This window comes from Salarias fasciatus, chromosome 18 (assembly GCF_902148845.1).
Source record: "Salarias fasciatus chromosome 18, fSalaFa1.1, whole genome shotgun sequence".
NCBI lineage: Eukaryota > Metazoa > Chordata > Actinopteri > Blenniiformes > Blenniidae > Salarias > Salarias fasciatus.
Window position 1 is genome coordinate 9,223,092 of NC_043762.1, and position 15,111 is coordinate 9,238,202.

Here is a 15,111-nt window from a genome sequence, read left to right on the forward strand (position 1 = left end):
GTTTAACTAATGACATATCTATGTCAAAACAATCAGTAGAGAATTTATTGTTGCACTTGCTCACCACATCTATGATTTCTGCCTCAGATACTCCTGAAAGAAACATTGTCTTTGGGTTTATTTCTATTAAGGAATCTACATTATTACTACTGCACTGAGGGATTTTTGCTGCCAAGTCCGGACCAACATTCACAAAAAAACTATTAAAACTTTCTACCACTTCATTCATATTATAATTATCAGTATTTCTATCAATAAAGTAGTTTGGATATGAATTATTTTTTGTGCTACCTTTAATTACATTATTAAGTATTCCCCAAACCCTCTTTATGTTGTTCTTATTTTTATTTAATAAGTTGGTATAATATAATTTTTTACTAGTTCTTAATATATCAGTCAGTCGATTTTTATATGTTTTATAACGGTGTTCAGAATCTTCAGTTCTTAGTCTAATGAATTGTTTATATAAATTATTTTTTTTCTTACAAGCATTTCTTAAACCCTTAGTTAACCATGGACACTTAACGGTTGTATTATTTCTACTAACCTGGTGGACTGGACAGTTTTTATTGTAAGCTGAACTGAAAATTTCCAAAAAATTATCAAAAGCACCATCCACATCTGTCTTACTATAAACAGCATTCCAATCTTGTTCTATTAGATCATTGTAAAGTAAATTGGATCATTATATATATATAAATATATATATATATATATATATATATATATATATATATATATATATATATATATATATATATATATATATATATATATACACACACATATATATATATATATATATATATATATATATATATATATACATATATACAATGGGGGAAATAAGTATTGAACGCATTAACTGTTTTGTCATTACATTTATTTCCAAAGATGCAATTCATGTGACATTTCTTCCAGACACTGGTATTAACTCAAATAATCCACACATGAGAAGAAATCACAACATTCAAATCCATAAATAGTGATTATGTGGAATTAAGTGCAATAACACAGGAAAAAAGTATTGAACACACCATGGGAAAGCTGTATAGTTTGTCAAGGAAAGGCACCATACCATCTCACACCTGAAAGTAATTAGTCTTTGTACTTCCTATAAGTGCAAACCAACATCAGCTGGGTTGATGTTGGCCCCCCATTCCCCCTCTCTTTATCTTTCTCTTTTTCTCTCTCTCTTGCTCTCTGAGTTTTCCGTCCGGTAATGTCCGGCAGCCATGCAAGATGCCACTTTCAAATAAAGGCAGCAAAGACAGTAAAATCTGTTCAGACAGTAAAAGGCTCCAATCATACAATATTGCGTGCCCAAGCTGCCGAACAGGGCAAGGGAAAAAAAAAGAGAAAGTACTAATGTTTATAAATTCATATAGCAAAAATTTCCCTCTTTGATTTGTTTTATATATTCACAGTATTTTTTTCGTGATTAGCATGGTTTAACTGTGCTGAAGCTTTCTGTCTGGTGAGGTGTCAGCTTTTGAGATGGGTTATTCTGTAACTTTAAAATCTTCACACTAACCAGCCACGATATAAAGTACAGCTTTGTCGATTTTCCCCTTTCCTTCTGAACTCTTTTAATCTGCATTCTTCATGCCATGTATTAAACAAGGGACGAATTTCAACCTATGTTCTTTACTGTCTGTTGAGATCATTTGGACATGACTTTTTAATCTTAACTGTGGTTGAAAGTCAAATGAAGGAAAAATTGACACGGTGTGAGTGTGCCTTTGTCCTTTGATGGCTTGATTATAGAAACTAAATCAATTTGACAGAATTGGAATCAACAATATAACATGTTTAAAATGATCCGCAATCTGCATCTCCTGTTTTCCAGTCCAGTCCAGTGTTCCTCCTGTGTTCGTCCAGAAAGGCAAAGACGTACCTCTGGATGTCGACAATGTGCCTGAAGACTTTCTTTTATTTGTATGGAGACTTGATGAAGAGAGTTTGAGTTTAGTCACTTTTTTCCCTGATGGCAATTCAAAAATCTCTAAAGCTTACACTGGAAGGATTGATATCCCTGACAACAAGAAATACTCTGTGATACTGAAGAACCTTCAAGAGACAGACAGTGGAGTTTATTCTGCACGAGAGATAACAGACGATGGCGAACTCACATTAGTCCAACACAACATCATAGTTCAAGGTAAGTTTTGTTACATTTCAGACACTGAACAAGAACATCTGCTTTCACATTTCCAAAACTTCTCTCTGTCCTTCCAGATGTTGTGTCTCCCGTCCAGCTGGAGGTGAACTCTGTATCAAACAGCTCACACTCCTGTAACGTCACTCTGACCTGCAGCACGGCCGACTCTCACATCAGCAGCACTTTCAGATGTGACAGTCAAAAATGTGATCAGGATGGAGGGAATCAATCAAAGATCACAAACTCCAGCTCTACTCTGCAAGTCTACTTGTTGGATGTTACAGTGATCTGTAAACACAGAAACCAGGTCAGCTCGACTGAGGACAGGACGGATATTCAACATGTCTGCCCCCAGCTGATCGGTAGGTCTGAAAGAGACAGCACCAAATGTAAACACACAGGTTGATTTTTTTGAAGTTTGAAGAAGGAAAAGGTTTTGTGAAGATAAACAAATTCTCAACTTTAACATTAACAGTGAGAGAACACAGACAATCATACCACCACCAAGTTGGACTGTCATTATGGAGGCTGTCGACTCAAAAAGCACCAAGTCCTTTAGAATCTAGACTGGAAGTTATGTCGCTCTGGAGGCAACATTGTTGTTACTGTCCATCTGCTTGTGCATGTGTGCAGAAGAACTGTTAAATCAGAGAGTTTTCAAAAACATGCTCTAACATGGAAGCCATTGTTGAAAAGTTGCCTTTTCTTTAGATCTGAGACATAAACGGAGCCCTGATCAGGCTACATTAAATTGAAATTGGATGCAGTTTATTGTATTACACCAAGACAAAAAGAAAACATATTGCATGATAAATATTCTCAATTTTGATTCTGACCAGAAATCTTCATTTTGGTAATTTCAGTCTTTTTTTTTTTATAGACTCAACCATGCACAAATTGAAATCAATTTCTACTGTGATGTTCTTTATAAATGTGGGCGCGAATTCAGTTTTGACAGCTTCTTTCTCTCATGTGTCGACTCTTCGCTGCACAAAACACACTGAAGTTTCACACTGAACGAAGATACAAACTTTTTGTTTGAATGAAAAAAAATTATAGCATGTCTGTGGAGAAGTATGCTCTTTACATGTTGACAATTCTGATTAAAAAAATGTCAGCATTTGAATCTAAATACTATCGGACACTTGGGGTTTTTTTTTTCAATCTTCACTGACATCATGTCATGGTATGGAAATATTTCATTAAAGTACGACTTTCCTCATTTGATGTTTGTTTTTTTTCACAGTTGCGGAACAGCACAGGAATCATGAGAACACTTGGATTGCTGTTGGAGTTTGTGGTTCCATCATAGCTGCTGCTGTTGGATTGTTGGCAGCTTATCTCTGTCGTAGGAGAAGTAAGTTCAAGCCTAACGTGTGAGTAGTTTTCTATGCATGGAAATGAATTTATTTCTCAAAGTTGATCAATCGTATCAATTAGGCTTCATTTTCCGCAGCAAACAGGGGGATCTGTCAGACTCGAAGCTTGTATAGATTGATTGTATTGATTCTAAAGCCTATATTTCAGGGAGTTTCCGTAAGCTGTGATAAGACATCAGTTTAAAAATTGTTGTCCTTTTGTCCAATTTTAATATCACATCTTGGCATTGTTAACATCAGACATTTTTCTCAAGTTTCTCCTCTATGGAGTTTGAACTGCTCAGACAGATCAGAGTAAAAATGACCAAGATGTTGATAGAAGGTGCAGAAATGCTATTGTGGGAATAAAAGGGTCAATAAAGTCAAGCAAGAACTTTTTATAGTAATTCATCTTGTATGTCCTGTTTCAGATGCAGATTATGGTGTGATACAAGTTAATACAGTCTATCTTGAAGTTCCAATGGTAAGCTTCAGGTTTTTACAATCTAAACTGTATTGCACTCGTCTTTGGGTGGCTTTTGAGCAAACTTTTTCAGCATTCCAACAGCTGTGTTTTTCTTTATTCTTTTGTCCTGCTTGTGTGCTCCTGCTGTCACTTCCTTATGTGCTGCTCATGCTGCTTGCCTGTGCTCAAACATCCTACTTTGGATAATTTGAGATTTTTGATGAACCTCATCAGAAAGTAGCTGTCCTGTCAATCTGCCTGTTGCTATGTGCCGCCTTATGTTGAGTTTGGCTTTTCAAGCTGTGTAATGTTTCTGCTTGTGATGTGCACACTGTTGTGCTCGATAGACAGGTAAGTTTACAGGGTCAAATCCCACAGCTGAAAGGTTACCAGTGTGGCTCGCTGAGCAAGGCACTACAGGTGCTGCACAACGGCAGCTCACCACTCCCAGAATGTTAGTTTTTTGTTAAATGCCTAATACAAACATTGAAAATGACTCCAGAGAGACTGTGTGTTTTTAAGCTGTAGAGAAGGACACAGGAAAGATCAGTTTAACCACTTAACCGAAACCACATGCAGAGGAAGTATAGTTATAGTTTAAAAGAAAACGCAATAAACCTGCAGTCACTTTCAGCTGTGCTTGTGGAAGTCATGTTTTATATATGGCAGTTGCATGAAGACAAGGCATAATACTAATCAGGAGTAGATAACTGCAATTTGCCTTGCTTTTTCAAATGTGAAAACTGGAACAGGTTGTGTGTGTTTTTGGCTTTGCTGTCTGTGTTTCTGAAGTGGAAAACATACTCATGTTCTCTGTTGAGGTAAATGTTCAAATACTTGCATTGAACATGTTTCTACTAAATTATAATTTAAAGCAGGTCCTGGAATTTATTATGAAACATTAATTTAATTTGAAAGAGTAACAGGAAGTCTTGGTGTTCAGTCAACATTGATGCAAAGTGAGTTTTGACCTCTCCTGGACTGTTACCGTTCGCTGCTTTCATCATTTCACTGCAACTCAGAATCCTCGTTTTGGAGGTCAGAAGAAGAATCGAGCCAGTTCTATTTCGTAAGTGCTCAGCCCGCCTACAGGCTTCGCTATCGGTACTCCTCTTGGCGCGCAGCCAATCACTGAGACAACAGAAAACTTGGCACACCAATCCTATCCACGCGATGGCACAGCACCACGCCCCTCGCCGAGGGTATATCCCGAGCCATTGCTCTTCCTTCTTCTTCCTCAGCACGCTTGAGACATTAGAAGCCTCTTCACTACTGCAAGATTCACCAGATCAAGATTTCTTCAGGGATTCGCCGGCCTGAGAAGACTCGCCAATGGGCGCCAGCCCCTTCTCTTGCCACTCCTGCGGCGCTCCGCTCATCGAGCAGGATCATCATGAGCGCTGCTTCATCTGCCTTGGCTGGCAGCATCACCGCCAGCGGTCCTCCTGCCCGGCCTGCCTCGCTCTGCCGCCTGAAGAAGTCCAGCGGTGAGTGGCTTTTATGGGCTCCGTCTCACCGGTTCCAGCCCGCAAGGATACCGCCGAAGACGCCTCTGCCCCTGCCAAGTATGACAGGGTTGAGGCCAGCTGCAGCATCAGCAGCAGCAGCGCCTCTGTGTCGCGGAGCTCGACCCAGCTGGACGACTCCGTCTCCACCTTCTCCTGAGCCAGCCGCCAAGATGCCCCCCGCGAGCCTGTGGAACACCTTGCGGGGCTCTTCACATCTGCCGCCGAGCGCACCAGCCTCGCGCTGCCGCCGCAGCCTCCGGAGCCGGTTAAGCGTGACTTTGCACTCGGGCTGGCAACCCAGTCATAGACTCGGTCCCAGACTGCAGTGCTATGTCCCGCCTTGCCATCTTTCCAGGAACATGTGCAGCGAGACTGGGGTATGCCACTTACCACCAAGGGCACGGTGAAGGGCTACCACGAGTACTCCTGCTTGGCCGGCTGGCCGCCGGTCTCCGGAGTACCTACCATCGAGGACTCCCTCACACTGTGCCTTCTTCCCAAGTCCTCCGCCTGGCCAGGCGGGAAGCCTGCACTGCCGTCTGAGAGAGACAAGCGCGTGGCGGGCCTTTTGGATCGTTGTTACGCTAGCAGGAACCAGATGTTTGCCCTAGCTAACAATATGACCTTCCTGCTGGGCTCCGTCGACAAGATCTGCCATGAGAGATCCCAGCTCTCCCCTGAGGACATCAAGGAGGTGCAGAATGCGGCCGAGGTCCTGATGCGGATGTGCCGTGCCATTGCCATCAATGGAGGCCGCGTCATGGCTAATGCCACAGCTTGCCATGAGGCACCTGTGGCTTGGCCTCCCCTCCCTCTACGAGTGGGACCAGCGGGGAGTCCTGGGCCTCCCCCTGTCCACCACCTCTCTCTTCGGACCTGATATACAGGTCATCATTGAGCGCCTGGAGGCGGCAGCGCGAGGCTCCCAGCAGCTCGCCCTGCACCTGCAGCCCCGCCGAGAGCCCCCACTGCAGTGGCGGTGCTTAGCGGGAACAGGAGTTCTGCTGCTCGCCATGTTGTTCTTTTTGGCCTTTCTGCCGCTCCCCGTGTGTGGGTCGCGGACCGGGGGTTCTTTCCCTGCCTGCCTTTGTGGTTTTGCCCCGGTCGGTGCATCTGTGTGTCACTGTGGCGATGCTTGTGCACGTCGCGGGCGGCGCTTTAACGCGTGGATGCTCGTCTCGTTCTTCGGGAGTTCTGCGGCCATTCTGGACGTACGGTTTGTTTACTTCCGCCTTCCGCACCAATCCTGTCAGCATGCCAGCTGGGAGTACATTCCTCGACCTACAGCCTTTGCCTTGGTGAGTACCAATAGTGAAGCCGGTAGGCGGGCTTAGCACTTCCGAAATAGAATTAATAGTTACTGAACGTAACTTCAGTTCTATGAGTAAGTGCGTGACCGCCTACCTGCTGGCCCAGCTGTCTGCTTCCTTGACTTCGCTGATTCAGAATAAGGAAGTGCGATGGCCGTCGACTCGGGATACACCCTCGGCGATGCGGGGCGTGGTGCTGTGCCATTGTGTGGATAGGATTTGTGCGCCGATTTTTCTGTTGTCTCAGTGATTGACTGCGCGCCAGAGGAGTACCAATAGTGAACCCTGTAGGCGGGCACGCACTTACTCATAGAACTGAAGTAACGTTCAGTAACTATTAATTCTCAGAATAAGACGGGGAGAAAATGGCCTCTGACGAATAAATACTCAAGTAAACACACCTTAAAATCGTCATGAGTTTAGTAACAAAATACAAAAACTTAATTACTTGCCCTGTCTTTAAAGCCATGTCCCAAAAAAAACAAAGAAAATTATTCTTGTGTTATTTTGAGCCGGAAAGATTGTCTCAGTACACAGATGAACCGTTAACTACCCTGATATTTCATTACACAACACATTGATCCAATGAATGATGCATGCAGAATATGGGATGAAAATAACTTTTCCATTGTTAATTTTCTAGGTTGAGACTTCAGTTCTTTCCCCAGTTAACGTCTACAGTGAGGTGGGGCCTCACAGCGGGCCGTCAGCTGCCGCTGAGACCAACGACAAGCCTGGAATTGACAGTGTGTATGCACAGGTACAAAAGCATCCTGGACCATGAAAAATCTTTTATAATCGACCTTTTTTTTAATCAAGCTATGTTCAACTCAATCAGTGTGAATAATATAATGTAATATAAATGTGGCAGGATGAGTGAGTGTACAGTGTTGTTCTCCGCTGATTGGCTGGGGGTGGTATAAACACCCCTCGTACGTCTGTGTCGTCCTCTGGTTCTTGCACTTCCGGGTTGGTGCTGGCTGGTAGCGGTGTTCCGTGAGAGCAATATCGCAATGGCTCCGGGGGGAGCGCGTCAAGCGTATGCCGCAGCAGCTGCAGGTTGGACTCGGGGGTCCCGATGGTCCGGTGCTGGTCTGAGCATTTGCCCCACTAACGGATGTAGGAAGCGGTTCTGCCCTGTTCGAGCCCCGTTCCCAGTGCAGGCACACCACGGCTGTCTTTGTCCGTCCTGGAGCTGCTGTCATTAAATGTTTATCCTGAATCGTGTCCTCGATACAATGGCGTGTTGGTGTGGGCCAACCCAACCGCACACGGGACTTTTGACTGAAATGAAGCGCTCGCCTCTAACGCCTGGTTCACACAGGACGCGCACCGAGTTTCAGATCAGCGCCCCTGTTAACCTATCTGATGGTTCACACAGGAAGGGCGGCAACGCGTCGTACGCGGAGCGGCTCGCGGAGAAAATAGAAAGGAGCACGGCGCGTCACCGCGCTTCCTGTGTGAACCGTCAGATAAGTTAACAGGGGCGCGCCGTGGAGCGCCAGTTGTAAAGCTGGACAGAGCAGATCGCATCAGACAGGAAGTCGGGAACGGAAAATACAAGAGAATCCGGTCAATTTTCAAATTAAAATAAAGTAAAATAACATAAATTATGTTGCTTTTCGGTTTTCCGTTTCAGATAAACACATACACACACACACACACACACACACACAGAAGGCAGAAACAACCGATCACTGCCGGGCTCAGCCGATGTCTGACCGGCGCGCAGAGCGCAGCAGAAAGAGCTTCCTGTGTGAACAGCGAAGCGCCGCGCGTCCTGTGTGAACCAGGCGTAAGTGTATTTCAAAATGATAATTTAAACGAACTCAACTAAGAAGGGAATAAATTATTGTCAACTTGGAACCTTTGTACTCCTTTTGTCAACCAGTGAACCTGTGTGTCCTTCTGTGTCACTGGGAAAGCTGAGAGGAACATACAACCATCCAAATTGACCTCACACACCACTATCACTCTGTTACATAAACAAATATGGTATGGTTTAAAAATATGATATCATTTAATAGTATATTATAAAAGATATATTCGATTTTTATGAGTTGAGGGCTTAGTGGGTGCCAGTCCTCTTCCCGGATGCCTTTGAGCCTTCCACTCTGTTGTGGGCTGTACTGAAGGACTGTTGGCTCCACTTCCCTGTCCTGTGGCTTCCTGGTCAGGCTGGACGGACCCACACTTGCCTCTAATCCGACATCAAACCATATTAACCCCATGTGGACACCTCATGTTCAGTTAATGCACCACAGTTGGGCCGTCCACACCTCCTGGTGTGGACGGCCCCACTGGTAGTGTTTTCCCATAATGCTTAGTGCCATGCCATGTCTCCTCTGCTTTGCTACAGGCAAAAATTGGGTGTACGAGGGGGTACCCAAATGTTCCCGGAATGTGATTGTAACTTTTTATTTCTGACATTTCAAAATAAAACATCACCGTCGCCTTCAAAATAATCTCCATCCGCATTAATGCAGCGCTCCAGCCTTCTCTCTCACTTCACGAATATGTCGTCACACCTGTGCGTAATTGTGCTATTCTGGGCCGGCTGCGTTTTTTCTGTCACCTCCTCCACATCTGCAAACCGCTGTCCCTTCAGCTCCTTCTTCAACTTGGGGAACAAGAAAAAGTCACTCGAGGCTACATCTCGCGAATAAGGCGGATCGGGGAGGAGAGTCATCCCATTCTTCGCCAGAAACTGCGTGACGCGCAGCGCCGTGTCCGCTGGCGCACTGGGCACTGTGGATCAACCGGGCTCTACTCCGCCACTACGCGGGCCGCTTCCTCCTCACATCCTCACGGAGCCGTCTATCACTTTGATGTAGTAGTCCTGATTTACAGTCTGACCTGGAGGGACAAACTCGCTGTGGACGATACCCTGGACAGCGAAGAAGCAGCTCAGCATTGTTTTCACGGCTGAGCGGACCTGACGCACGGACATCTGGCCCTTTTTAAACCACCCGAACCACTCATGGACCTGAGTCTTCCCCAGAGCATCATTCTTGTAGGCTTGCTGCAACAAGGTGTTTCTGCTGCTGTTTTTTCCCAGCCAAAAGCAGAATTTAATGTTTGCGCAGAGTGACGTTACAGGAGTGTGAGCTGCTTGATACAGAGTTCACCTCCAGCCCACCTGTTTCAATCCTGCCTGTCACCCGTAACTCCTCTCTTTTCGCTGTGTTACGTCTGTTGTTTTATTTGTAATGTGTTTTTAAACTTGTGTAAAGTGTCCTTGAGTGCTCTGAAAGGTACTGTGAATTTAATTGTATTATTATTATTATTATTATTATTATTATTATTATTATTATTATTATTATTATTATTGTTAGTATTATCATGCATCACTCCAGTGTGAAGCGGTTATAAATGAATGCTTATAGCAGGCATCACTTTGTCTAACCACAGATAGAAACCTGTCGCCCTGTCCTTGTTTTGTAAAACAGAAACAGTGGTAATGTTGGCGGCAATTAAATCAAATTAAATGTGTTGTCTACTGGTCTTGCACTCCCACCATCTGAACGATCCACCACTGAAGGCCTGGGCCATCATGGAGGCATCAGGAGCCAGATCATCTGGTCACTGCACATGTACGGCTGGAACAGCAGTGACGTGCACACATGTTGCAGCTATGTTGTTCAAGCTGGAGGCTGTTGTCAGATGCAGAGAGACAACTGTGACTGGACAACCTGCATACTGGCTGATATCAAGCAGCATCAGAAAAGTGGGACCAGAAGTGGGACACAAAATTGACCACACCACTGCAAATGCAAATGCAAAAAAAACAAAGTGGGACACATTTACCACAACACATTACGTGACAATGACATGCTTCATTGATGTTAACTGCCATACATGTAGTTCTTACTGTTGTGTCATTTATCATTGTGTTGCTGCTGTTGAGTGTGTGAAAAACATTACATTCCAGAAAAAAGGAAAATGTCTCACTTGTCATTTCAGTACTTTTTCCCATACTCGCTATTTGCCTTCACTAAATTATCAACATGTAATTACTAATGAGGAGCACAGCTAATTAACAAGTTACTTATGTGCAAACAAAAAGCAATAACTCAAAAAGACTCAAAGTGTCAGTGACAAGCTTTATTATTGTATGTCAAATACAAAAACGTGCTTCCACAAATATTAAAAACAGTCTGTGTGGCATCCTGACTGCTGTGTGTGTGTCATCTTCTGTGAGCAGCTGATTGCTGTCTTTCTCAGCATCAGGTGTCAGTCCTCATTCTGTTGATTTTGTCTAGGCTCCTCGGTCCCCTCCTCGGTCTGCAGCTCTCCAGTCTCTGCATCCCAGCGGATTCCTGTCTCTGGTGCTTGCGGTGACACTTTCCTTAGCTGCTCCCACCTAAATCACCTGCAGAGCGCGCTGCATTTGTCGGTGTGACTGATGTGTGTCCAGATGTAGGGATGGAGCCCAGTCTGGGTCAGTCTCCATTATTTCATAGGCTGGTTGACCTGCAAACACAGGTTAGGTTTTATTGAGAAAGCTAGTAAACACTGGATGCTTGCATGACATTGCACACTGGTAGGTTAATCACACATGCTGCCAGGTCAGATTGTGAGTTACAAGGACTGTAAATACAGGCAGGTGCAGAGGGATTTGTTGTGCTGATTGTTTCTCAGGCTGGAACATCGTCTGACTGACAAGCTGCTGACTCTTTTCTCCTCTAGGACGTATTGTAAATTTAGTTTGATCAATTCTAGCAAACAAATCAATGACTGTGTGTTTATTCTCAAAAGGAAATCAAATCTGATGTGTTGATGTGTGTTGCAGTGTACCAGGGAGTGTGTTTGTCTCTACTTGTCTGTGAGGACAGAACTGACATTACGTGTCCTCCTCTGGACAGCGGGTCTGACTGGATCTTTGAAGTCACTCCCTCCGTAAAGTTTAAATTTAAGACGAAGAAATAAAATAAACAGATTTAGCATGAAGTGATTCTCCACTGCCCTCCTCCACTGACTTCATTTCACAAGTGAAGTTGGCTCGCAGCTGGGTGAAGCTAGTTTGCAGGTGCGCTGACCGTTAGCAGCTAACATGACTTAATTCAGAGAGAAACCACATTTTCAGTAACACTGCTTAAAAACAAATAAACTCACTTACTTGCCTTTATGAAAATGTCGAGAGCAAACAACCATGTTGGCAGATATGGAGTGGAAAGTGATGCTCTTTCACAAGGGCGGACTGGCCATCGGGAGCACCGGGAGGTTTCCCGGTGGGCCGCTGCCTCAGTGGGCCGGTTGGGCCACGAGAAAAAAAAAAAAAGTCTGACGCGACACCGCCAACAGCGCTCTGGTCCGCTCCACAAGGAGGCTGGGCTGTCAGCTGGACAGCTCCTGATGCCATAGGCTGGTTTACCTGGGATTGCTGCTGATAGCCAATCACATTTCATCCCTGCGGTGGTTAAGTCCCACCCACTCCCTCACTCTGCAGCTGCTGTCACCTGTCAATCACACACAGCTGAGACGGACATCTGACGGCAACTTTGGATGGATGCAAGAATGCACAAAATATGGAGAAAAACAAAACAAAACAAAACAAAACAAAACGAAAAGGTGGCGCTGAGAAGCTCAGGGACAAAAAGAGAAAATCCCTTCATGACCGGCAAGTAAGTTATGTTTGGTACTTGTTGATGCTTTGATGAAAATGTATTTGGTTAAAGTGAGATAATTCAGCACAGCGACATTTCCTGTAGATGTGACTGGCTGTGCTGTTGCTAATTATGATGGGATGGGGTCTTTCACCTTTGTAGCCACGTTGTCATCTGGTTGAAATTAACCCGTTCTTATCAATTAATTGACTCTAATACTTAATGACCATAACTTAATGAATTGTTTACTTGTCTGTACAAGTTCGCTATCAGAATAATTCAGTGATACATCCCAGAATTTATTATTTTTTTCTTTTTTATGTAAAATACCTACCATGATGATGCGTGATGATGATGATGATTGGTAAACTAGCATAATTAATAATATTAATCTCTTATCCAGATTAAATATAACCCACATGTGGACAGAGAAGTGAATCCCAGACTTGTTACGGTAAGGCTGATGACAATAATGCTTGTTTGCCCAACCATAACCCACATGCATTAATATCAAATGCTGTTGATAGTAAAGCACTAAAACTGCTCTAACAATTCACATTGCCAATCATTTTTGTAGTCTGGTGTCCCTGCTGCTGACACAGAAGGCCAAGGACAAGAAGTCAGGTTCCCCCCATCAGTTGATTATTTCACAAGGCCAAAGCCAGACTTAGACCTCTTCCTCCATTTTCACCACAAGCAGAAGGCAGACAGCTCTGTAGTGCAGAGGACATTTTGTTTGATGGAACAAACCGGAAATGGCGGACATCTAATGAACAAACCAAAACACTCTTCTGCTTTCTTTGCATGGCTTATGGTAATGTTGAGATAGCAGCTCCTTCATCACTGACGTGACCACCTTCACCCACGAACACCTGAGAGTCGATGAGTATGACAGACAGCAAGTATGCAAGAGGCGACAAGTTTTGGAGCGCATCATAGATGTGATCAAGCTCATTGGCAAAAGGGGTTTGAGTCACAGAGGAAAGCAGGCAGAAGCAGCACACACCTTAGATGATGAGACTATTGATCATTGCTGTTTTTTAGAGATCATTCTTTTACTTGGAAAATATGATGTCTGTCTGAAGGAACACCTCACTCTCAATATAGAAAAAACCAAACAAATCCATCAGTCTGACTCTGGATCAAGAGGAGGTAGAGGTTCCCTTGTCACTTTCCTATCAAACAACCATCAACTACATCATCACCACCATCCCATACTATATGAAGGTCACCGTCGCCACCGACATCCGGGAATATTTCTATTCACATTGCTTTTAGCGTGTGACTTAGCTACTTACCAATCTTTAAATTAGTGAATGACTTATTGTTACAGACTCTTGAACTAACATTTACAATGTGACCTATTAGTTTTAACCCAGGTTTCAGGACGGGATGATGTGTTATTATAGCTAATGTCATGTTTTGTCTCTCACCCATATAGGCCTGCATGTGTTCCAGAGGGGACCCGGAGAGGACTGTGATCCACATTGTGGATGGTCGTGAACATTTTAACACAACTGACTAACAAAGGTTAAGGTATAAATAACTATAAGTTTTTATATTGTATGATTGTGTATAGTTGTTTGTATAGTAGCTGCACAGTTTTTATTTTATATAAAGGATAAGTTATCACATGATTGTATGTAGCTGTTTGTATAGTTGCTTGCTGTGTAGTTTATTTATCTATAATATATATAGAAATAATATTTACATCTATATTGTTCATCTATATTTAAATAAAACAAACTTTGTGAAATGAACTTATTGTTGTAATTAAGTTGCCCTCTAGTGGTTTACTCATGGTATAGACAGGTGGTGTCACTAACAGACTGGCAAATAGGTAAGCTAAATTCTATTGTACCAACATGCTATAAAATCATAATATACCTACAGTTATTTTACAGTAAGCTGCTTAAAGCTTAAGGTTAATTATTATTATACGTTTGTGGTCCAAATTGGTTCTTTTTTCAGCGAGGAACTCAGGAACATGAAACTTGTGTTGCTGGCTGGTTGGTTGTCACACTACGCATGAAGTGGGCCAGTCTGTCCATGTCTCCTGGGCCACTTTTACCCCCCAGTCCGCCCCTGCTCTTTCATGTCACTGCTGCAACCCACGCCATCCGACGCCTCTTCATCATTTCCTCAGTCTGCCCCCCGTAATTTCTTTTCCACGTGGGAAACTGGAAAAAACAGAGATTGCCTTCTGTCCTGCTCCCATTCCGTCAATGCAACTTATATGCCAGCCTATTACGCAACACGATTTTGCCATTTCTGAGAAATAATGCCGCACTCATAGGCTGTGTTCGAAACCGCATACTTATCTACTACTCATACTAACTTGTTGAGTATGCAGTGCGTTTACGCTGACAGAATGCGATTTTGAGTATGCGAGAAGTTCCCGGATGCATACTGCATTCACCAGAAATGTTGAGTATACATCGTGTGTTCACTACTCATTATGGGCAGTATGAGTATGGAAGGATGTAGTAGGCAGTATGCGGTTTCGAACACAGCCAAAGACGTGAATCACAGAGTGAGACCCCTGCAAAATGTGACATCACCTGCAAAGGACCGATTACGCCCCCGCCTGTGGAACAGCCTGCCAGAGAACCTCAGGACCGCAGAGACTGTTGATATTTTTAAAGGGAGGTTGAAAACACACCTTTTTAATCTGGCTTTTAATTGACTTTTTTTAGTTCTTA

The 15,111-nt window shown here is 43.6% G+C and overlaps 1 protein-coding gene across 5 annotated transcripts in view; it reads left to right on the top strand.

Moving 5' to 3' along the window:
* LOC115404883 (SLAM family member 5-like) overlaps positions 1–15,111 on the top strand; it is an 83,636-nt gene that overhangs the window by 43,482 nt on the left and 25,043 nt on the right. For 2 of the 5 annotated variants that reach the window (XM_030114233.1, XM_030114237.1), the window contains exons 3-6: positions 2,239–2,523; positions 3,408–3,518; positions 3,951–4,003; positions 7,447–7,563. The exons of 1 other annotated variant lie outside the window; for it this stretch is intronic. In XM_030114233.1, coding sequence (XP_029970093.1) covers positions 2,239–2,523; positions 3,408–3,518; positions 3,951–4,003; positions 7,447–7,563 — 566 coding nt within the window. Of the gene's footprint in view, positions 1–1,849; positions 2,162–2,238; positions 2,524–3,407; positions 3,519–3,950; positions 4,004–7,446; positions 7,564–15,111 lie in introns of all 5 variants that reach the window. 2 more of the 5 variants (XM_030114236.1, XM_030114238.1) reach the window with 2 other exon arrangements.